Source organism: Mustela putorius, unplaced genomic scaffold (genome assembly GCF_011764305.1).
Source record: "Mustela putorius furo isolate JIRA1106 unplaced genomic scaffold, ASM1176430v1.1 tig00003896_pilon_pilon_pilon, whole genome shotgun sequence".
Taxonomy (NCBI): Eukaryota; Metazoa; Chordata; class Mammalia; order Carnivora; family Mustelidae; genus Mustela; species Mustela putorius.
In genome coordinates this window covers 2,210,303-2,232,524 of record NW_025422045.1, presented here as the reverse complement: position 1 = coordinate 2,232,524, position 22,222 = coordinate 2,210,303, and the positions used below count along the sequence as shown (strand labels likewise).

The following is a 22,222-nucleotide window of genomic DNA, read 5'->3' as shown; positions in this document are numbered from 1 at the left end:
AATTGGAGTGAAATAATCAGAATCTCTGGAGGGAGAGCCTAGACATAGAAAAAATTTTTAAGTCCCAGAAACTGTTCAGCCAGTAGTAGATGAAGTCATCCCCCCTTCATTAAAAAGATGAAATTTAAGCCAAAGATAAGTACAGGGAAACCCAAGATTATTCTGTGAGTTGTAGCAGAATAGAACTACCTTGGACATAGGCATCCTATATTCCAATTGCTCACTTGTGTCCCTAAAGCCCTCCTAGTCTCTGATTTCTAGAGACCTTGAGAACAGGTGTCATGTTCTGGTGCAGTTACCCAACCAATTTTCCATATGAGTGTCAGATAGAGCATCTCTCTGCTCACAAATTTGGTCTAGAAGACAACTCTTAGAGAAGAACAGGGTGAGAGTTGTTTTGGATCAGAGGATCGATCAGACTTTTGGGGAAGGTGGGTCTGGAAAGCTAGCTTTACAGCAGAAGTAGCAGAAGCAGGTCTGGAAAAATGAGTTTATCAGCAAGCAAGGGGAAGAAGGGCATTTTAGGCAGATGAAACAGCTTGTACAAAGAAAGGGAAGTAGTTTCATGTGGCTGGAAAGGCCGGTGTGAGATGGGGGAACTGGTGGTTAGCGACCATATTGGCTTTCATAAGCTGAGTTGGACAAAGTTTGGAAATTGCTGTTACACTGAAATTAAAGGAGCTGCTTAAATATCTTGGTCCTTTTACTTTCTGGTGGAAATCTGAACAGACTGATTTGAGCTATTATTTCTAGATATTTCAGAAAGACAAGAAATAGCCAATTATGCATATTTTCAGCATTCTTATTTCCATCATGGTTAGCCAGTAAGCACAATGAAAAATAAGAAAGGAGAGGAGGTAAAAAGCATAGAGTCAATCTGTTTGGGGTTTAAGAAATGAAAATGTATTCCAAAAATCAGGCATCTCCAACCAGTTTACTGAGATGTTTGTTTCTTTTTTTTTTTTTTAACATGGCATATCTCTGAGAAAGAATCCACCCTTATTAATACATGTGATTATTAATAAGTAATATTTCTGAGAAAGCACTTATCTAATATGGACAATTCAGTAATTAATAAAAAGAAAAGTTTACCTAACTTCAGAAACTCTGTTCAGGAAGCAACATGGGAAAGCGCGAAGAGTGCACAGAAGGCCTTTCATGTGTTACTTTGTCCCATATAACAAACCCTTTCCCTTGCAAAGCACCAAACTGCCTTTCCTTCGCTGGCTGTGCTGCCGTGAACGTGCTCCTGTCCATTGTGGCTCTTCCAGGAATACCCCTAATATCAGTCTGGAAGCCTATTCAAAACAAGGGTGGGTATCAGAGTTTATGTGTGCCAGCACTCCTGCCGAGAGCTAGGCCAGTCCCATTACGTGTGGGGGACCCCCTACTTCGCCTCTTGCGCCTCTTTGGGATACACAGATCCAGCGGACTACAGGGGTTGCAACGTTAAGAAACCACAGGGCAGGAATGGTGTCACTTGTGCTCTGTGCAGGAAACTGGAAAAAAAAATTCAGGTTGTCCCATCGTTCGGTGAAGCTGGGTACTTGTGTGAAAGCTACTTCTGCTCCATAAGCAAGAAGAATGCAGAACTGTGGACAGACTCTCAGAACGAGCAGGGGCTCCAGGACGTCTATGTGTCTTTTTAAACTCTTCCAGCCAGCTCGAGTACCACGGACATTAACTGCTTGGCCTGTGCCTTCACTGTGTCGGTGAAGAACCGGAGGTTCAAGGCCCCAGAGCGGCTTTCCCACATTGCAGTAGGAGCTAGGAGCCAAGCCGCAGTTGGGAGACCTCGGTCTCCGGACTCCTGCAGGCCCCACTGCAGTCCCAAGCCCACAGTATGCTCCTGATTCGCCAGGTTGTCGGCCACAGGACAGGAGACGCTGCCTATTTTATGGGAATGGGACTTCGTTTCATGCATCCTATTGACTTAACTCTTAACCTCTCCCAGAGCTTGTGTGTCTTGAAGTCCCGTTTGTGTCTCCAGGCTCTCCCGCCTTCTGACCAGGGGCCCGAGTCCCCAGAGAACACCACTCACTGCTTTCCCGTCTGGGGAGGGCCAGTCAATCCCAGGCCTTGGCGTGGTGCCTGTATTTCATTCTTTCTGAAATTGTCTAACCCCTTAGACTTGAATTCTGGAAGCCTCTGTATTTTAGTCTCATTCGCACAGGACCTATCATATTCTGTAAGCCGACATGGAGTCAGTTCTCACTTGAACTCTTTGTTTTTAAGCATTACTTTGCCCTATTAAGGATCTCCTGCCTCGGAGTTGTATCTCTTCTCTCCACCATCTCCTTTCCCTTCTTGGGAGTGATCATGAGGAGGGCCTCCCATCTGGGGTCATTTAACCTCAGTCCTCTCACAGAGAGAATTCATGAGCAGTAGTATATTCTCCAAAGCCCAGGTCTGTGCATAAGGACCACAACCCTCAGACTCTAGCTTGTAACAAAGTATTGCAGAACCCTAATTCCATCGGCTCGGATCTAATGTTGAATCTGACCCAGCTTTTTCTCCAAGCTTCTCAAAGCTTCACTTCCTGAGCGCCTGCTAGGTTTATAATGCAGTCCTCTTAGCTGCCAGTCTTCTCCTGGTACAGGCCTGTGCCCCCCATTGCACCTGGCACTAAGTAGGAGAACCAGGAATGTGTGTTGAACGAAGGGGATCAGTGAAAACTGGGTTCTTCTCAGTGTCGGGTGCTGAGGCCCCTCCAGATGGATGGCTCTCCCATGGCCTCATACATCCAGTTGTTTCTTGAGGCTGAGCTGCAACTTGACCTTCTTCCAAAGATGAAGAGGAAAGGCATTATTCATCTGAGATTTGCCTTGCAGTGTTTAGCATGAATTTGGTTTCTAAGGAAAGGCTGGCAAACCACTGACACAGGAAAAATTATTCTTAGGTATTCTCTGATGACCATAGACTGAGCGAGGTTTTTGTATAGTTACCATAGCCATGAAAATAATCACTGGACAACATTCCCAGTGGCAAAACACACCAACCCCTAGAACTTTTTTGATTAATGGCAGGGAGTAAGGCTAACAAAAACCTGATGCCAGCTGGGCCATCATTGTCGTTATGAACCCCAAACATTTATTCAGCATCTTATTGTGTGTGAAACCTGCAATTTCTCTGTGCTTTTTGTTTGTTTTTCAATGTTGATCAGAAATCGGAATGCTAGTTTTGCCGCTGATGGTATGTGACCATCATTTGTATCCACAAAGGGTGACATTCCCAGTCACTTTGAAATCAATTTGGAGTTCAGGGACAAGGTTTTAGTGGCGTGTGGCACACTGTAGGTGCTCAGTATACACAGAAAGACAGGCAGGAAGTGGAGCAGGAGGAGAGGAAGGGAGGGGCATTGAGAGAGTGACTCCCCCCCCAACCTTGTGTCCTGGCATTCATCTCCCTGGGATGTGACAGCCTCTGCCCCCCACCTGCCAGTGACCAGTTGACCTCCAGCTCTTAAGTTTGGTCACGTTTAAAATGAGATAGTACCTGCTGTGAAGGGTTTTTAAGAGATCTAGATGAGCTCAAATATGCACATGTCTGGCACAGAATGACTCCGTAAATGTTAGTTTTTTAAAAATTATAACTAATAATAAGTTCGTGAATTCCAGTGATTGCCTTTTTTTGAGAAAGCAGTTGCCTGTTTATCTTCCTGGACTTTAAGATGAGTCACCCTCAGTTCATACGGATTCCATCAGGGCAGAGAGAGCCAAGAACCCTAGAATTCCTTAGAATTGGTGGTCTTGGGGGATCACCTGGTCAGGGACTCCCCACAGTGCTGCTCTCCCAACTGCCCTTGCGTGCAGTTTTCCCAAAACTCTCACTCAAGATCTCAGGCTTCAATCATAATTTTCACCTGACTGCTGTTCTCTTGCCAGAACAGGGAGCCAGATTCTCCTTTCCGTCATATATGTGTATTTTCTTCCTGAAGAAGAGAGAGAAGGGAGGATGTCTGCCTGGGAACAAGATCTTTATTAGCTTGTCTTCCCAAGGAGTTTACCTTGAGGTAGAAGACAGACGAGAGAAGCTGGCAAGGCAGGAGAGGGGCCATCTGGTTGGGGGACTAATGCCTGCCCAGTAATCTTTAGGGCTACGTGTTAGTATTTTTCTACCCCTTGGAAACTAGCATGGTCCTGCAAACTAAGAAACTCTCTAGTTTCTAGAAATTCTAGCTCTTTCAGAGACATCACTATCTTTCTGCCACAGGTTTCCTCAGAATGAAAGTATATCTTCTACTTTTTTTTTTTTTTTTTTTGCCATGAGGGAGAATAATAATAAAAACTTAAAAGCATTTAATCCAGTGAATGCAGTGAATGAGTAATATTGGAGACTGAGGGAAGTCAGAACATTTCCCCAGTATTTTCCTGAAGCAGTTGATATGCACAGGCAGTTTGGGGGACGTGGGGGAGACCTGCGTGGAAAGTCTAGCAGCAGTAACTCCTTTTTCTTTTTCTTTTTTTTTTTTTAAGATTTTATTTATTTATTTGACAGACAGAGATTGCAAGTAGGCAGAAAGGCAGGCAGAGAGAGAGCTGGGGAAACAGGCTCCCTGTTGAGCAGAGAGCCCGATGCAGGGCTCTATCCCAGGACCCTGGGATCATGACCTGAGCTGAAGGCAGAGGCTTAACCCACTGAGCGACCCAGGCGCCCCAGCAGTAACTCCTTTTACAGTCAGCTTTATTTCTCTGCATTGAACGAGGAAGAAGAAGGGCCCCGGCTTCTGCCACCCACGTATAGTTACCATGTGTGGGTACTTACTGTGTACCAGGCTGGGTTGTAAGGGCCAAGTACCCTCACTTAATCTTCAGGACAACTGCATTCTGAGGTAGATACTATTTTTAGCCCCATTTACAGAGGAGGGAACTGAGGCTCAGAGAAGTTAAATAAATTTCCCCAGGTCAAACAGTTGGTAAGTGATAAAATCAGTAGAACTTCAGGCTCCGGAGCCTTTTCTTTCAACCATGACTACGAAGCCTTGAGGAGTTACTAGCCCAACTTGAGGATCTCAGCAAGGTTCAGGAGGGGCTGAAATGTAGCACGTCTCTTCTCCAAGCTTTTCAAATGTTTTATTTTCAGTAAGATTCCAGGCAAAGGTTGCATTTTTCATCTCAGTGAGAGCAAACTGCCGATTTGGGCTCTAAGGGGACTTGGCCTTTTCTGTAACGGGACCTCTACCCTATAGCAGAGTAGCACCTGCGACAGCTCAGTTCTTCAGAAGCAGTTGCTGAGAAGGAGTTTGCCATGCAGATTATGTATGGGGGATCCCTGCTGAAGGGGAGGGGGCACAAGAGGAAACTGAACTGCAATGCAGGCCTGGTAGCTTCCGCCAACAACAGGCAGCATGGCGGACCACAGATGGTCCTTTGGAGCTGTGCTGTGGTGAGCTGAAAGTGAGGGTCTTTATACACCTGCCACCAGTGGATAGGCCACCCAGGGTAGGGAATCTATTGAACAAGGAAACACTCTTCATCTGAGGCCGACTCTGAAGGAGTTGGCAGCATTTCTACTCACCGAGGCAATCAACGTGTTCTTCCTCGAAGGGAAGTTATAGGTGGTACATCCCTGTTTCCATTTTGACACTTCCAGTTTCCTTACAAATACGAGTTTACACATTGGTAAATGCCATCTCCAGCCCAGCCTCTTGTGTGCTTGGATTCTAAGTCAATAGGCATTGTACACATACAGACAGATCTCAGCTGTCTGGACTCCTCTTGCTTATAGAACTAAGTAGAGGCAAAGGTGTAACATCCATATTTTCTTTGAACCAAGTGATGAAAGTCATACCTGGCAGTTTTGTAAATCCATGAAGTTTGTTTTACATTCATCACGTCTTTCATGTGGAGCCTGTTGGCTTGTGTTGTGTGTATGTGTGTGTGTGGGTGGGTGGGTGGGTGGGTGTGGGTGTAAGGGGAAGAGCAGAGTCCAAAGCTAAAAGCCACATAACAGTGGTGGAAAACCTCTAGTCACATTTTGCTTGCCAGTTGCCTTTAGAGAAACCTTTCAGTGGTTAAGATTCCAGATTAACCCCCCTTTTCAGTGCTCTTCCCTTTGCAAAACTAAAGCAGTCTTCCAGCTCACTTCGGCATAGACATTACATTGTGTCCCAGCTGACTTGTATCTTGTCCACCCAAGCTGACCACAGGAGCCACTCCTGCATCATCCATGGGGCTGGTTTGCCTTGCAAGATCCATCCTTGCTGCCTCTCACTGTTGCCTACAGTTGGTTTTGGCCACGGGCCATCTTAGCTGCTAGGTGTGCAAAACCTCCTTCCATTTCCTTTCTTTCAGGTTGGAAAGCTTATCCAAGAAGCAGCTGGAAGAAGTAACTTGAAGCGAGTAACTCTGGAACTTGGAGGGAAAAGTCCCAATATTATTTTTGCTGATGCTGATTGTAAGTCAACAACAGATCTTTTCCCTGTCCCTGTACACTGCCTCTTGGTGCTCTCTGTTGTATCTCCACTTTTGACAGGACACTAAGGAAAAGATCTGTGAGGCTAAGAAGAAGCTTCAAGTAGAAGAACCTGGACCCTTCCTCCCAAGGGGCAGCTGGTTTAGTACTAGGGAAGAGGGCTTGCCGGTTGACAGCTGAGCAGAGTTTGTTTTCTAGACACTCCTGAGCCCCTTTGACTCTGTGGTACCACAGGGCAGGGTAGCAGAGGAGAAGGCCTGCTTCGTGCTGCATGGTGGGAAGGGCAATGGTCTAAGCCTCCCAACACCACAAATATCTTCTGCCTAGATTCTAGAAATCTGAAACTACTCAACTGTTTCTGGTGGCTTTGTAGTCCATGAAAAAAAATTTTCTAGTTCACTAGTCTTGCCACATTTTCCCAAACCCACAACCCCTTGTCTGATTAGTCCCGCCATCCTCTGCGGTGTCTGTGACTTTCAGCCAGAATGACGACACACATTCAGTCAGGTGCTTACGCTTTGGAGGTAGGACCCTCTGGCGGTATAGAGCAGTAATTTAGGAAACCCCATATCTTCAGGCAGGATGCCCTCTCAGCCATTCTGCACAGGGATGGTCTTTATAGTTTGAAAAGCTTGCCAGGAAATCAAAATTCAAAATCTCTTCTGGTCCCTCTTTTTCTCCCTCTCATCCCACCAGACTGAGCTGCTGTCCCTTTCACCACTGGGAGGTCAGAAAGCAGAAAGCAGATTGCTTGCCATCCAGCCCCAGCTTTGGAATCCGTGAAGAGTTCAGCATCAGCTTCATGCTGGTTGTCAAGAGGGATCAGAACTGTCAAACCTAAGTTTCTCGTGAGGAGTAGTTCCTCCATTGACAGGACTGATGGACTGATAAGTGACTATTGATTCACTCCATCATTTAGCAGTTAGCACACACCAGATTCGCTAGTGTATCTTGAAGTGTAAGCTCTGAGATGAAAGTAATGTGCTGCTATACAGTTACAGTAAATGCAGAGGATATTTGGGTGTCTTTCAGGAAGATCCGTTTCTTTTACAATTTAATTCCCCATAATGCTAATTAAACATACAGCTACAAGGTTCTCTATAGATCAGTGGTTGCAAGTTAGCAGTCCCTAGACCCAGTGCAGGGCATACATATGTTTACCTGTCGAAATGTCACATAGCACTTTAAAATATGAACACTGTACATGAAAAATCCTGATTTCTGTTTTTTCTTGAAATTGTGAATCTGGCAACCAGTGGCTTACATTCATGCATAGCAACAGCCAAATGCAGTGGCTTTCCTTCTGAGTCTCCATCAGACCGTTTTGCTAGCTGGCGGATTCACGCCACTACATTATTCGCCCAGGCCCTTGCCCTTGGAGCTTGACACTCCTGTTCTAGATGGTGTGGTCCAGTCCCTCTTCCTACAGAAGAAGAAACAGACTCAAAGAAGTGAAGTCATCCAAGTTCAAGGTCACGTAGCCAGTCACATCAGGATCTAGTTAGAACTTGAACTAAGGTGTCTCCTCAATCCAATGCTTTCCCCCGTGCTGCCTCCTCACCATTACGTTGTGGGCTGAGAGGGGCATTACTCCTGGGGTTCTGGCAGAGGGAGGGGAGCGGGCTGCATGGACGGGCCCTCCGTGGGTGAACCACACTGAGGACACCACTCTCTCTCTTGCAGTGGACTACGCTGTGGAGCAGGCCCACCAGGGTGTGTTCTTTAACCAAGGTCAGTGCTGCACCGCCGGGTCTCGCATCTTTGTGGAGGAGTCCATCTATGAGGAGTTCGTGAGAAGGAGTGTGGAGCGGGCCAAGAGGCGCATCGTGGGGAGTCCCTTCGATCCCACCACGGAGCAGGGACCGCAGGTAGGGAAATCATAAACATTCCCTTTCTTAATCCCTGGCGAGCCCCAGACTCTCTATTGGGGCCCCAGAGACAACTTCCTTCTCCCGCCCCCTCCTTTCCCTCCCGCCTCATCTTCGTGGCTGGAATTGTAGCTGGTGAGACATTGCTTATTCCTCGTGCTTCCCTTTCCTTTTCTAAATGTCAACTCTGAAACATTAAGGGATTAAAGTTGCCTCAAGGATACTTTGGACTTTGAGGGTAATTGGGAGTCTTTTAGCTCTGAAGAAAGACTTGCATGTGACCAGAAGGAGGTTGACCCGAAAACCCAGTCCCAGTCCTAACCACTGGCCTTCAAGGCATCCCTACAAATGCCACAGGCAAGGAAAAAGGGTATCTCTCTTTCTCAGAAACCCTTTATCAATTCATCTGTGGCTAAGGAATCTCCACCAGCCTGACCTACTTAGGACCCGCATATGCATAGGAGTTAGAGAGCTACTTGGCCCTCTGCTGTGTGGTTAGTTCTTATTCTGCATGCTTCGTGTGGTGTGCTGGAGAGGGCCACAGAAGGCCTTGCAGTCCACACTGTTTGGCTCTGCAGGCTCTTCACAATCATCAAGGTTTGTTTCTGGATAGAATTCTGGTTGAATCCTAAACTAGACAGAGTCTGGGAATTTTTAAAGGATATTGGGATCAGGTTGCATCTGAATCTCTAGTGTATGGGTCTTCCCGGTAAGAAACAGCATCTCTGAGGTTTGGGGACCATTTGAAAGATGACTGATGTTCCAGCCGAGTAATTCAAACTCAAGTGGAATTTAGATTTTTGTATTTGCCATCATAATGGAGCGATGACTACAACTTGGGGGAGGCCAGACTAACCGTATTTTATGGAGTAGGAAGCTAGTCCTTGCTCTTTATACTTAACCCCTTCCTCTGAAGGTGTAATAGGAGCTCCGTTAAAAATACACTCCAGTAGGATTTGAAGCAACATAGAGCTTACCCATTGTTTTCATCTTTTTAGTATCAGTACAACTTGGGGAACTGTTCATTTGGTTAGAGCAGTCAGCTTTCCCCCCATGTAGAAACTGCAAATAATCAGTTAGCCAGTTCCTCCATCATTTAGAAACATTGCCTAATTCTGTATCTGGTACTGCTGATTTGGCCCTATCCTCAGTGTAGGGCCTTTAATGGAATTTTCAATATATTGGGTTAAAGCATGCAAAGTCACCATTTCTTCAGAGGACAAAGGCTAAATGGCAGCAGTTCCCTATGACATGACTAGATATAATGGAGTTTGAAAAAAATCACAAAAGATTCTTGAGTACACACTTCTTTCTCTTTTCATAGAGGACTTTACACAGAGTCATGGGAAATTTCTTTTGTAGATTGATAAGAAACAATACAACAAGATCCTGGAACTCATCCAGAGTGGCGTGGCCGAGGGTGCCAAGCTGGAATGTGGAGGCAAAGGGCTGGGCCGGAAGGGGTTTTTCATCGAGCCCACGGTGTTTTCGAACGTCACCGACGACATGCGCATTGCCAAGGAGGAGGTAACATGGAGTTCTAATGGAAGCCTTGCCTTTCTTGGGATGGCTTCCAGAGCATTTCTTTTTTTTCTTTTTTCTTTTTTTTTTTTTTTTAAGATTTTTATTTATTTACTTGACAGGGAGAAAGAGAGATCACAAGTAGCAGAGAGGCAGGCAGAGAGAGAGGGGGAAGCAGGCTCCCTGCTGAGCAGAGAGCCCGATGTGGTGCTTGATCCCAGGACCCTGAGATCATGACCTGAGCTGAAGGCAGAGGCTTAACCCACTGAGCCACCCAGGCGCCCCCAGAACATTTCTTGTAGATGATATTCTGGTTTGGTCTCTTTATATTTGATAGACATTCTGTGACAGTGATGTGCAAATCCCGTTTTCAAAAAAATGTTAAATCAGAAAGCAAGTAAGCTAGATGGAGGCAGGTGACATGATCCTCGACTGCAATTATATTAGCCAAGAGAACAATCATAAGAGCCGAACATTGGCCTTAGTAATACACTGCCCATTGGCTAGTTCCTTTAAACATGGGTTCCTAAGCTGTTCACCGGGAAGGAGAAAGCATCCAAGCCACCTCACATTTGTGTGGGCGAGGGACCAGAGCACATCAGCCAGTGTCTCCAGAGGGGTGGCTCTGAGTTCGGCAGCAATGGCTGGGGAAATCACAGAGAAAGCAGCCCTGGTGCCAACAGCGGAATTGGGGGTCGCATAGGAGGGTGGAGGGTAGGGGGCGCTACATGAACTCTAAAGTTAAACAACTCAGGCAGAGTCTGGGTGATTTTACAGTTCTGTGCTGCTAAACGTCAGTGTCATTTAAATAATGAAGGTGGAGTAAACTTTGAAATATGCAGAGCAGGTCAAGGGTGGCAGAGCACCCACCCCATGATGGCTCAAACCATTTTGTTGCAGATCTTTGGCCCCGTTCAGGAAATTCTGAGGTTTAAGACTATGGATGAAGTTATTGAAAGAGCCAATAACTCAGACTTCGGACTCGTCGCAGCCGTCTTCACTAATGACATCAACAAGGCCCTCACAGTGTCTTCGGCAATGCAGGCTGGGACTGTTTGGTAAGATAAGAATCAGCCTCAGGCTTCTGGCCATAAAGCACACCACTGGCGGTGTAGGGGCCTCATAATCTCGAACACAGGGGACAGAAGCTTACCTTCCGGGGGGAAGGGGAAGACAGAAGGCAAGCAGCCTTCCCTGAGAAAGGATATGCACTTCTTACTGGCTAGGCCAGGAGATCAAAGTCAATTTTAAATGATAAATATTTCATATGCAAGAAAGGGAATTAGAAAATGAAACTTTTAAAGAAATACTATGATGATGGGACTACTTCAGTGCAAGCAGAATTCATACTCACGGTACTGTGTTTTCTTCTCTTAGGATCAATTGTTACAATGCCTTAAATGCCCAGAGCCCCTTTGGAGGATTCAAGATGTCTGGAAATGGGAGAGAAATGTAAGTGTCCAAAGTTGCTGGGGCCACAGAGAAACTGGGATGGCAGATACTAGCCTAGAGGAGTGTGCACACGACTGTTTAGCTCTCTGACTCACCCATTCATTCCACAAACACGTTGTTGAGCACATACTTCTGCAAATGAAGCTCTGTGCTACGTGTCACAAAGACGGATAAAACACAACTCCCTTCCCTTACGTGGGGGTGGATAAAAATTAATGTACCATCTATTTCATGAAATCAGGGCTACTTTCTTGATAGAAGTGTGCCAAACATCTTGCAAGTACTGAGGAAACAGTCTACCAATTTTGCCTGATGGGGATCAGAGAAGATTTCCCAGAGCAAATAACTTTCCACTGTGTTAGGGGCGGTGCTTGCATGTGGAGGGAAGAGCAGGAACAAAGGCATGAAGGCACAACAAATAGAGAACATCAGGGCGTTTGGGGTGTTTGAAGCAGAGGTCACCAACTGCCAGCCCAACGGCAAATCTGGCCAGCAGAAACGTTTCATTTTGCCTCACAACATTTTAAAATCCTTAACTGACATTCAAAAAAGGAAGAGGCTTTCTGTAAAATACAGATTTCTTGCTTTTTTTCATTCCCCCATAGCAAAATTGCTGCAGCTGTGAGCTCTAGAACTTGTCTTAATCCCGTTCCTGTTGTTTCTGGGGCCTAAATATTGGTAGCCCTTCATTTTCACACAAGCCCAAGCCCCTCCCTAAATCACCTCCTCGGCCCCTGTAGGTTCTCTGAGGCTGGGACGGCAAGGTTTGGACATAGAATGACTGGAGGGAGCTTGCTGAAGACACAGGTGAAAAGGTTGTTTTAAACCAGCCTCACAGGGCTTAGACGTTCCATGGGAGCTGCGGAGATAGCTGAGGTTTTAAGGTTGAGATTTCTGGCAGGTAGAGGATGTCCTGGCAAAGACTAGAGGAAGAAAACCCATCATGAGGGCTTTACAATAACAGTGATAGGAATCATTCATTGAACGCCCACTCTGTATATGACTTTACATCAGCTTTTTTCCCAACATTGTCTGATTTGAGTTTCACAATGATTCAGTGGGATAGATACATTTCCCCTTCACATCCCACTTGGTTCAGGTGGGGAACTGGGGCTTAGACCAGCTAAGCAGCTTGCCCAGGTCACAGAGCCAGTAAGTGGCAGATGTGAGATTTGAATGTCGGTTTCAGTGTTTTCAATGATATCCAGCCAAGGAAGCTGCGGGGCCTGGGGCAGGACTCAGAAGGGACAGAATTGGAGCTGGGCAGAGTCCTCTTGAGAGGCGAAGGACCTGGAAAAAGGGAATGTAGCAGAGGAAAACTATAGTCAAGGAGATGTTATTTACAGCCTTCATATATAAATGGGAATGAGCAACATTCAGAGTGTGGATGGTAACCGGGGTCTTCCTGAGGTGACACACACTCCCCTAATAAAAACAAACAAACAAACAAAAACGAAAACATTTTCCCCCTGGGGCATCTGGGTGGTCCAGTCAATTAAGTGTTCAACTCTTGATTTCAGTTCATGTCATAATCTCAGGGTCATGAGATCAAGCCCCACATTGGGGTCCTCACTGAGCGTGGAGTCTGCTTGAGATTCTCTCTTCCTCTGCTTCTGCTTCCCTCTCCCACCCCTGCCTCTTGCCCCTGCTCATACTCACTCTCTCTTAAAACAAAACAAAACAAACTAAATAAACCACTTTCCTTCCTCTTGAAGGGGGCTGGCTCCATGTTTCTTAAATCCTGTGACGCCCAAGAGGAAATATTCTTATGTCCATTCCCTCTGCCGTTATTGAATGCATCCATTTGTGAGCCAGTGCCGGGTCATGATCAGTCTGCTAGGAAGTATTGAGTGCTTGGCTCGTAGGGGATGATATATGGCTCATCAAAGCACTTGAGATTTTGCTAGATACATGAAATATACAACATTGAAAGAAGTAGAAGAATTCCAGAGAAGACTGATTCGTAGAGGAGTGCAGGGGTGGGGGAGATCATCGTGAGCTGTAGAAGCCTGGGAAACCTTTGGATAGGATCGAATATAGGGATCTGAATTGGTCTTTAAAGGAGAGGAACATTTGGGTAGATGGAGAAAGGGGAATAATTTGCAGGGTTGGTGGGCAAAGCTAGGTAGGAGTGGAGAAAGAGGGCATAGAGGCATTGTGGGAGACATAAGGATGGTATTTGGGACAAAGTACAGGGAACCTGTAAGACCAGCATAGAGGATTTACATGCTTCAGATACATCAGGGGGTAATTTCTAGCTCTTAGCCATTAACCTTTTAAATTAAGCATAGCAGTGAGGTTAAGAGCAGAGTTTCTAGAGTCACACAGCTTCAGATACATATCGTGATCCTACCACTTAATACCTATGCAACCTTGGACCAATTACTTAATCCCACTAAGCCTCTGTTTCTCTAAAATGGGAATAAGCCTCATTAATCTCTCTAAGCCTCATCTCCACAATGGGAATAATTATAGTACCTACCCCAAAGGGTTGCCCTGAGGATAAAACGGTAGGATTCAGTGTTCCAGCTACCCAGCAGTGTCTGGCAAACCTCCAGAAATGTAGAGGTCAAGCAGATGAGTGTTACATAGGTGATCCTTCTTTTTCCTTATTTCTTTGGAAGTATGGCAGAATGATGCCTGAATTTCAGCCTGAATCATCAACTTCCATTCTGTCGCTGGGAATGCCATGGGGAAGTTGCTCTTGCTTGGGTCTTGCTTCTGGCCTTCAGTGCTTCCCACTTGCTTTACAGCCAGAACCCAGAATCACTCTGGATCCCCTTTGCTCAGTTACTAGTACTTTTCAGCTTTTATAAAGGTTTCGTGTACTTAGAGCTGTCTCTTCCTAACTCACATATGACCTTCACTTCCTGCTCCCACCTTTCAGGATGTGTTTAACTTGATATTCTGTGTCCTGCTTCTGTGTTTGGGCCTTCCTGGTCTCTGAAATGTTGGGACAATCCCTGGCTCTGGGAATGTTGCTCTTGCTGTTTTGTTACAGATCATTAAGAGGGTGAATCATAGGCATAAAATACAGTAAATAATTGCCGCCTGATGGAGCTCATCCCAGGCTCGCCCTGGGTCCTCAGCATGGACAGGGTTTGGGCTTGTGACATTATCCAGGTCCAGTCTATCTGCATTAGCAACCTTCCCCTTGCCTGGAGAGACGGTCCAGGAGACAGTTAGGCTGTGTCAGAACCACATGGAGAACAGTGACCCAAGAGACCGAAAAGCAGTCTTTCTCCACTTATCACATTGGTGCTGTAGTGACTTGGCCTTCCCAGTGCAGTTTAAAAATAATTAGGCAACAGGGCTCTTTGATGAGACTCACTTCATTTTGTCTAAATCATTGGATAATTTGTCCCTACTTGCTCTCCAAACATGTTTTTTTCTTCCTTAAATGGCCTGGAGTGGTCACAAGACTTCAAATAAAAGCACCTGCCCTATCCTGGTCCCCCACTCTTCATTCGCACTTACTGCAATCCCAGAAACTCCCCTGCCCACCTCTGGACAGGACTGTTTATCTCCTGGCCTTGCAAACTCCATGTGGCTCTGGTCCCTTTTCCCACCTCTAAGAGGCACAGAGAAGAGAAGCAGCACTTTCTGGAAACTGGCTCTGTGGGAACCCAGGAGTTCTCCCCCACAGAGCGCTGTGGAGGGCTGCCCTCTACAGGTTGCCTGATGAGCTGGCCTGATTCCCAGGGTCAGAGGTGGGGGCAGCTCACTTTAGTCTGGCCCTGCAGCCGGTTCTCCACATTTCACTCCTCCCATCCCCTCCCTTACCTCTTTTAAGCCTCTCTGAGACAAGCAATAACATAAATGTCACAAAGGGAGCACATAGAAAGAACCTCACGTTCTGAGGTTCTAAAAAAACTCATTTTAAAAACTGAGGACACAGGTTTTGAAGATGAGAAACATTATTGGAATATTTTAAATAAGGGCTTCCCAGTTTGCATGCACATGCATCTGTGCCTGTGTGCTCATATATATGTGCAGAGCGTGTGTGTGTTCATGCAGAGCATCGGTGTGTGCTTGTGTGCCCGGGCATGCATGTGTGTGTGCCCGTGTGCACATACAGACATGCATGTGTGCCTGTGTGTGTGTGCGTGTGTGTGTGCCCGTGTGCATGTACAGACCATGCACATGCACAGAAAGTCACCTGCGGTCAGACAGAAGGGCTTGCCAAGCGTGCCTGTCTGGGGACCCACTCTCGGAGATTTGGCTGTAGTAAATCTGGGCTAAGGCAGAGGATCTGCATTGTTAACAGGTTTCTGGAATGGTTCTGGTGCAGGTGGTCTGGAGCCCCTGCTCCGTGAAATGTTGCTGTAAGGCAAAGAAAAGAGCAGGGAAATAAATATACATTCTACACAGTAATCCCTCTTTGTTTTAGGAGTGATTTTTCTGCAGGGACTGGCTGGAGGCACCTTACCTTGCCCCGGGTCTGCTGGGTTTGGTTGGTGGCAGAGAATATAACCCAGTCTGGCTCAGAAGCAGGAACACAGGCATCCGAATGTGTCTTCACCCTGACACTCTGTGGAGCCCAGCAGGCGACCATATGGAGAGATTGGGGGGCAGCAGGAGAGGCGTGTCTGCGTTTGCACCGTAGTGTGGTTCTCCTGTAACTGTGGGATTTAACTGGACTAAGCTAGATTGGAGAGAAAGCCCCCAGAATGAGGTGGTGAATTAGAAGGAGAATCTAAACAGGGGGCCCTCAGAGACATCCCAGCAGCGCTTCTCAAAGGGTGACCCAAACAACCACCTGCATCACCATCTCCAGGCTCCTCTCCAGACCTACTGAGGCAGAGTCTTTGGTGGGGATGGTCAGGAGTCCACAACGTAAGCAAGCTCCAAGGACGGTCTTAGGTTTCCTGATGTCTGAGAGATGCCCAGGCCCTAGGAGGAGGCTCGCCTGGAGTCACAGTGCCAGGTACTGGCAGAGCTGAGTGGGATGCCTGGCCTGCTGACCCCAACTCCAGCATTGCTTTTAGGCAGATGCGAGGCCACTCGTCATTCTCGGAGCAGGCAGTGTGCCAACCGTGGTGGCTGGTGACTGCACAGGACGTAGGGGAGGAGCTCCCCCAGCGCAGGGTGATTTTTCACGTCACGCACCCAGAGATTGCGGGACCCAATACTCACACTCGAAAGCAACCACACCACCACACTCCTGACTCTGTAAGGCTTCCTTAACACTCCTCAACCCGACTTAGAGATCTGAGTGGGAGGAGATGGTTCAGGGTCTGCGCCATGTGCGTGTGCAAGCCAGGAAACCAGAAGGGAGGAGCCGCACTTCAAACAGGAGGCAGATGATGTCCGTGATGAAGAGACACTTTCAGAATTGCCCAAGGAAGGAAAGAGTCCAGAAAGAGCCAGAGCTAAGCTGGTAATAAAGACTCAGGGACTGGAGGGAGCTAATGAGGGAACCTTCTACTGAGTGGGGCCGTCCAGGATTGATTCTCATTCCCGTAAGCAAAGATGGCCAACGCAGATAAGAGAAGAGCACACATACCCTGCTCTCTCCTTGGCTGCCTCTGATGTCTTGGCGGGGATGGCATGGTTATGACAACCTAGGTGACCTTGGTGCTCAGAGCTGCTGCTGGCCAAGTGATTGGAAGTTTGTGCAGAGCATAGGGTTCCTGGAAGGTAGCGAAATGAATGGCTCACAGAAGGTCTTGATTGTAAAGCCCAGTTAGATTTTACACATGATTGTTTTGGTCTTTTTAAAAGATTGATTTAATTTTGGATTCAGCGGGGAAGAGGAGAGGGAGAGAAATTCTCCAGCAGACTCCACACTAAGTGTAGACCCCAGCGCTGGGCTTGAGCTCATGACCTATCCAAAACCAAGAGTTGGCTGCTTAACCAACTGTGCCACCCAGGTGCCCCATACTTGCCCGTTTTGAAAGACAGCCTTTATTAATATTTTCTTACTCAAATACATCTCCAAGTGTCCTTTTATTTTTTCCTGAGAGAGGTGGTATGTCTACTGGGTGGACCCCGGGAGGGGGAGGGCGGGTGAAAGCCCTCCCTCCTTCTTTCCCTCCCATAAGGGCCGCCTGAGCCTGAAGCTGTGGGCTCTACACGAGGTTTGCTAGAGGGCACGAGGCAGGACCAGTAAGCTCTTGAGTCCTCGGGTGGAGACGGCCACTCAGGCAGCCCTTCTCCCCTCCTGAGAAACAGTGTTGTGATAACTGGTGCCCAGGTGCTCTGTGAACACAGAGGCAGGAGGCACTCCTCCTACTGAGATAGCCAGGAAAAGCCTCATGGACCAGTGACTTTGAAAAGAATTGCCGGGGGGGGGGGGTTCAATTTTTAAAAGAGAAAATTGGGAAAAAGTGCTTGACTTTACAATGAAATAAAGAAAAGGGGGCAAGGGCAATGGAATTGAGGTGACCTGAGGAGAGGGTACAGAGAGAAGAAAGAAAGGAGCATGGCAGCCACCAGGCTTGGCTGCAGCCCGGCCCCCTGAGGGTTGGAGACCAGCACTGCCTGTCCAGAGGGCTAGGAAGGCGGCATCTCCTGGCTCCTGCAGAGACGGGGGACCCAGCTCCCACCCCATAAACATTTAAGCAGAGTCTCGGGGGCCACTTCCTTTGCGGTCAGTTACTTGGATTTCCTCCCTCTTTCCCCTGACTCTGTGGGGCTGTGGGCAGTCCACATCAGGATGGTTTTTGAGGCATTACTGGTGATCCATGCTCTTCCCTGTCCAGGTCTTTGGGTCCCCACTTCCATGTGTTAAGTCTAAGGACCAGTGGAAAGGAATTTAGGACAAACGGGAGGGGATCCCAGCTTAGAAATCTCTGGTTTTTCTTTCAGCTAAAGTGGACTAGGTGGCCAGGAAGAGTGACTAGAACAAAGAAACATCAGGGGGTGTCTCGTGGCAGGAGTGGGTTTTTAGAGGAGGAAAGCACACCATTGTCCTCTAGAGCCATTACTGCCACTGGTAGAGACACAACAGCGGGGGCCTGGACCTGGGCCTCTGCTGTCCGCAGTGTACCCCCAGGGGCAGGTCTGGGGTCTGTGTGACCGTGGGCTCAAGCTAACACGCGTGCCTGCGTCTCAGAGTAGTTGGGAATGCTGCCGCCCCTTGCTGCGCCGTGTTGTGAGGACAGGTCAGCCCTTGACTTTAAGAAACGGTCACTGCTCGTGACATGGTAGCAGCCCTCTCTGCCTCTCAGAGGAGGGCTCGGCTGTCCACTCATGAGACATGGGAACCCCATGGCCTGCTGTTAGCAGGTGCTAAACGGCTCCTTCTCGGGGCCCTTGCCATCACTCAGGCCAGGCTGCCTCGGCCTCAGGTGTCTGACACTGCCTACTTCTGCCTTCCAGGGGGGAGTTCGGCTTGCGAGAGTACTCCGAGGTGAAGACCGTGACTGTAAAGATCCCTCAGAAGAACTCGTAAGAAGGCTGAGGAGGAAGGTGGAGGCCAGCCCACAGGACCCTCCCTCTCTGCTCTCCCTGGGGGGCCCGGCTCTCAGGAATCCAAAGTCCATACTCGGTCCTTATTTAAAGATGTAAACAATGACATGTAGGCCACGCCAGTCACTGCATAAGGAAAGCAGAGCATGTGCGCACAGTCTCCTGGCACCCCGTAAGGGATCACCTTAACGATACCAAATAGTGGGGAAGCCGGGAGCAGGCAGGAGGAGTCGCTGTCGGGAACGTACAGTCTCTCTTTCCGGAGCGATGGGCTGATGTCTTTCATCACAAGGAACTTTCCTCCTGAGGAAAGGTCATCTTTCCATTGTCTCCATTTTTCCCCCTTCCAGGCTCTCCCTGCTCACCACCACTCCCCCTTCCCACCCCTCCAAGGAGATCTCAGCTGAGCTCATTTGGGGCAGATGTTTGGGCCGGGAACAATTTTCCAAGGGTTTGCAGCCAAATTACCATTTCATGTTATCCACTTCTTCAAAGCAAAACATGAAATGGTTTTAGTTAGAGCCAGACCAGACTGAGACTGCCAGGAGCTGGTACACTGCAGATGTACCGAGAACTGAGAGCTCGGGATGTTCTTGACCCAGTCTGGCTTTCGTACATCCATAAAAGACACGAGTGAGAAAGATCAGGAAAGATGCAGACCCAGAGATCACATGTAGTTCACAGCTTCTGAGCTTGCCGTTTGGTTTTAGGGTGTGTTGGTGTGGTGTTCTGTCTTCTGGGTGATTCTGGAATAAGGCAGCAGGGGTGGGAAGGGGGTTGTTTTTCATAGACTGATAAGATCTTTTTCCAAAGCTCTTAATAATCAACCCCAAAACGAATTGAGTCAGCTCAAGAATTTGGTACCAGGTAATGCTGGGGGCCTTGGAGAAATAAGTTCACTTCTAGTACTGGCTGACAATTCGTAGGAAGTGAATTATCTCTGCAGTTGGACTCGGCAGCCGCTTCTGGCCGCCCCCCCCCCACACACACACACACTGCACCAGACCCGATCCTGCCAGTGCTCTGGGTGTTACTTTGGCCTATCATTGCCCTGAATGCACTGGCAGTAACCTTGGAAAATCCGGCCCAGCCTGGAGGTTCCGTTGCCATTTGCAGAGTTGCAGCGTGCCGCGCTTGCCGTCCTCCACCAGCACCCCACCGCCACGCCCAGTGGCGCGTCCACACGTGGGTTTCCCTCCCGACAAGCCTCCCGAGGGGGGGAGGCACAAAACAGCCCCTCTCCTTCCCCTCCGGCCAAACACTTCTCCTTCTGCTTTCCAGTGCATCCAGCAGCCGATGGACAGCATCGGCTTCCTTTCCTCCTTCACTCTTTCCAGTTGCTGAATCCAACCCAGCCTGTAACCTAGATGAAGATCATTTATTTAAAAGTACCAACCATAACCTAGAGTAATGGAATACGGGCAAGGCGCATATAGCCTTCTCTATGTAATGGGTTCCTGCTTTCTAACCACACCGGTTTTCTATTTATGAGTCTCGTCTATTCATGATGTTTAAGGGAAATCTCCGTCCGCTGTTATTTACGAACAACCGTGCACTCAGTGGCCCGATGCCTCGAGAGACGCCACGCTTCTGAGTTCTCCCATGTGAATGTCATGCTCTCCTCCTCTAGCGTGTGTCCAAGTGAACATATCCATTAACCAGCTAGTTACCTTTCAACTGCAATATAGAATGTGAAAATGAAGATTTATTTCTTTTAATTTACTTAAAAAGAAACCTCTGTGCTAGCAATAAAGCATTTATATTGTGTACTCCTTGGGATTACGTGGCTGTGTTTATAAATCTTCGCGTCATACTGAGCACACTTGGGTCCTTCTCTCAGCTGCTGGGGTTTTCAGCTGTGTGGTTTTCTCTGGTTACTGAGCAGAAGTCTGGGAAAGCATTTTTATAGAACGCAGTAAACAACACCCTTGTTTTCTGACACTGCTTAAAATTTGAGTACACATGCGGTTTTATGCAGCCAACAAGTAGAATCATGTAGGAAACTGATGAAACGACTGTTTTAATTCAAAATAGCCTCCATGACAGCTAAAACATAAAGAAGTGTTTAGGGCCTCATCTGAGTTGTGGGCTACACAACAGAACTGGCATTGATGATGGCACTTGGCAGTAGCTTTACTTTTATTTACCATGGGGAGATGAAGTCAAAAGCTGACAACCTGATGCCCTCTTTTTGCAGCTGCAAAAAGGAAGCTGTAAGTCGTGACTATAGTAGCAGGCAGAGCTTGTTTGCTCTCTCCGCATTTTCAGAGTTGAGCTTCTGGGGAGCGGTCTCTCCCCTCTAGACCCGCACATGTCCTGCTTCCAATGCTTGGAATCTCCACCTGAGTCCTGGTCCAGGGAGACAAAGCAAAAACTAACGAGTTGGCCACAAAGGGAATCCGACTTGAGGCGAAACGTACTGCTCTCTGGCTGCTATTTCATCCCTTGGAGGAACAAAGTGAACCTGGGACATATAGTCCTCGGGGCTCTGGGATGTACTCTGAAACAGAAGATGTGGGCTCCCTGTGATTTTACCTCCTGTCCATTAGCTTGAGCCACCAGGAAGAAAGCAAGAATGAGATGGGCATAGAGTAACCATTGAAAAGTCCTCTGGCAGGTGGTATTGTAGAGCTTATAGAAAAGAGGAACCCAGCATAAAATAGACATAATTTGATGGTTCTTCAAAGCATAAAGTCCCTCAAACCTCATCCCTTTATGGTACCGACATAAAGGCAATGGCAGCATTACAGATGTCACTAATGAAACTAACCCAGAGACAGTCCATCATTTGCCATCGGCACTATATATTTGGGGTCTTTTTTTTACTGTTAACCCCTGAGATTTCCATTGTACCTTTTCCTCCAAAACACCCTCAGTGCCTTCATATTGGTGATCTCATGCTTTATCACAACATTTTAGATAATAAAGGACAAGAATATTATAGGGGTTAAGGAACAGAAAGAAACAGTGAATACACTGGACTGCACAATAAAATAGGAAGATGCCCAAGAAAAGAGGACAATCGGAGAGGCTAACAGAGGAGGTGAATTTTGAACTGGGCTTGAGGACAGAATGTATTTCCCACAGGCAAGGGAGCAGGAAACCGGCACTCTGGGGAAACCATTATCTGCAGAGGCCCAGAGATTGGGGGAGGGGGGCGGCATTGTCATGTGATCATGAGATTGGGTGGGCACTGCGCGTGGGCAAGTGTTCAGAGTGCCCTTGGTCCCGGGAGTCAGCCAGAGCTCCCTGGTACTGTTACAGAAAATGGGGGTGGGTCCCCAGTGGTTTGGGGATGGGAGAATAACAAAGCAACATTTAGAGCCTACTGTTCTGGAGCCAAGTGGATGGCAGGGGTAAGGGGAAAACTGTACTCTAAGATGGTCCACCAAACCAGCAAGGGAACGCCAGTCTCTGTCTCAAAGCCCTTCCGGGTTGTTCTTCCCTACCCCGCTTCCTGTGAGCGCCGGAAGTACCAAGTATGCGGAAGTAGGAGCGTGTCAGTTACCCTCCCTGCTTGTGCTAGGGGTCAGACCTTTGGAGATCACTCTCCT

The 22,222-nt window shown here is 47.7% G+C and overlaps 1 protein-coding gene across 3 annotated transcripts in view; it reads left to right on the top strand.

Annotated features, from left to right (window-relative positions):
- Nucleotides 1-20,437, top strand: part of ALDH1A2 (aldehyde dehydrogenase 1 family member A2) — a 93,562-nt gene extending 73,125 nt beyond the window's left edge. For 2 of the 3 annotated variants that reach the window (XM_004777289.3, XM_045067404.1), the window contains 6 exons: nucleotides 6,294-6,396; nucleotides 8,098-8,282; nucleotides 9,645-9,809; nucleotides 10,704-10,861; nucleotides 11,181-11,255; nucleotides 18,579-20,437. In XM_004777289.3, coding sequence (XP_004777346.1) covers nucleotides 6,294-6,396; nucleotides 8,098-8,282; nucleotides 9,645-9,809; nucleotides 10,704-10,861; nucleotides 11,181-11,255; nucleotides 18,579-18,651 — 759 coding nt within the window. In that variant the 3' untranslated portion in view covers nucleotides 18,652-20,437. The remainder of the gene's footprint in view (nucleotides 1-6,293; nucleotides 6,397-8,097; nucleotides 8,283-9,644; nucleotides 9,810-10,703; nucleotides 10,862-11,180; nucleotides 11,256-18,578) is intronic. The other variant, XM_045067405.1, reaches the window with a different exon arrangement.
- Nucleotides 20,438-22,222: the final 1,785 nt, after the last annotated feature.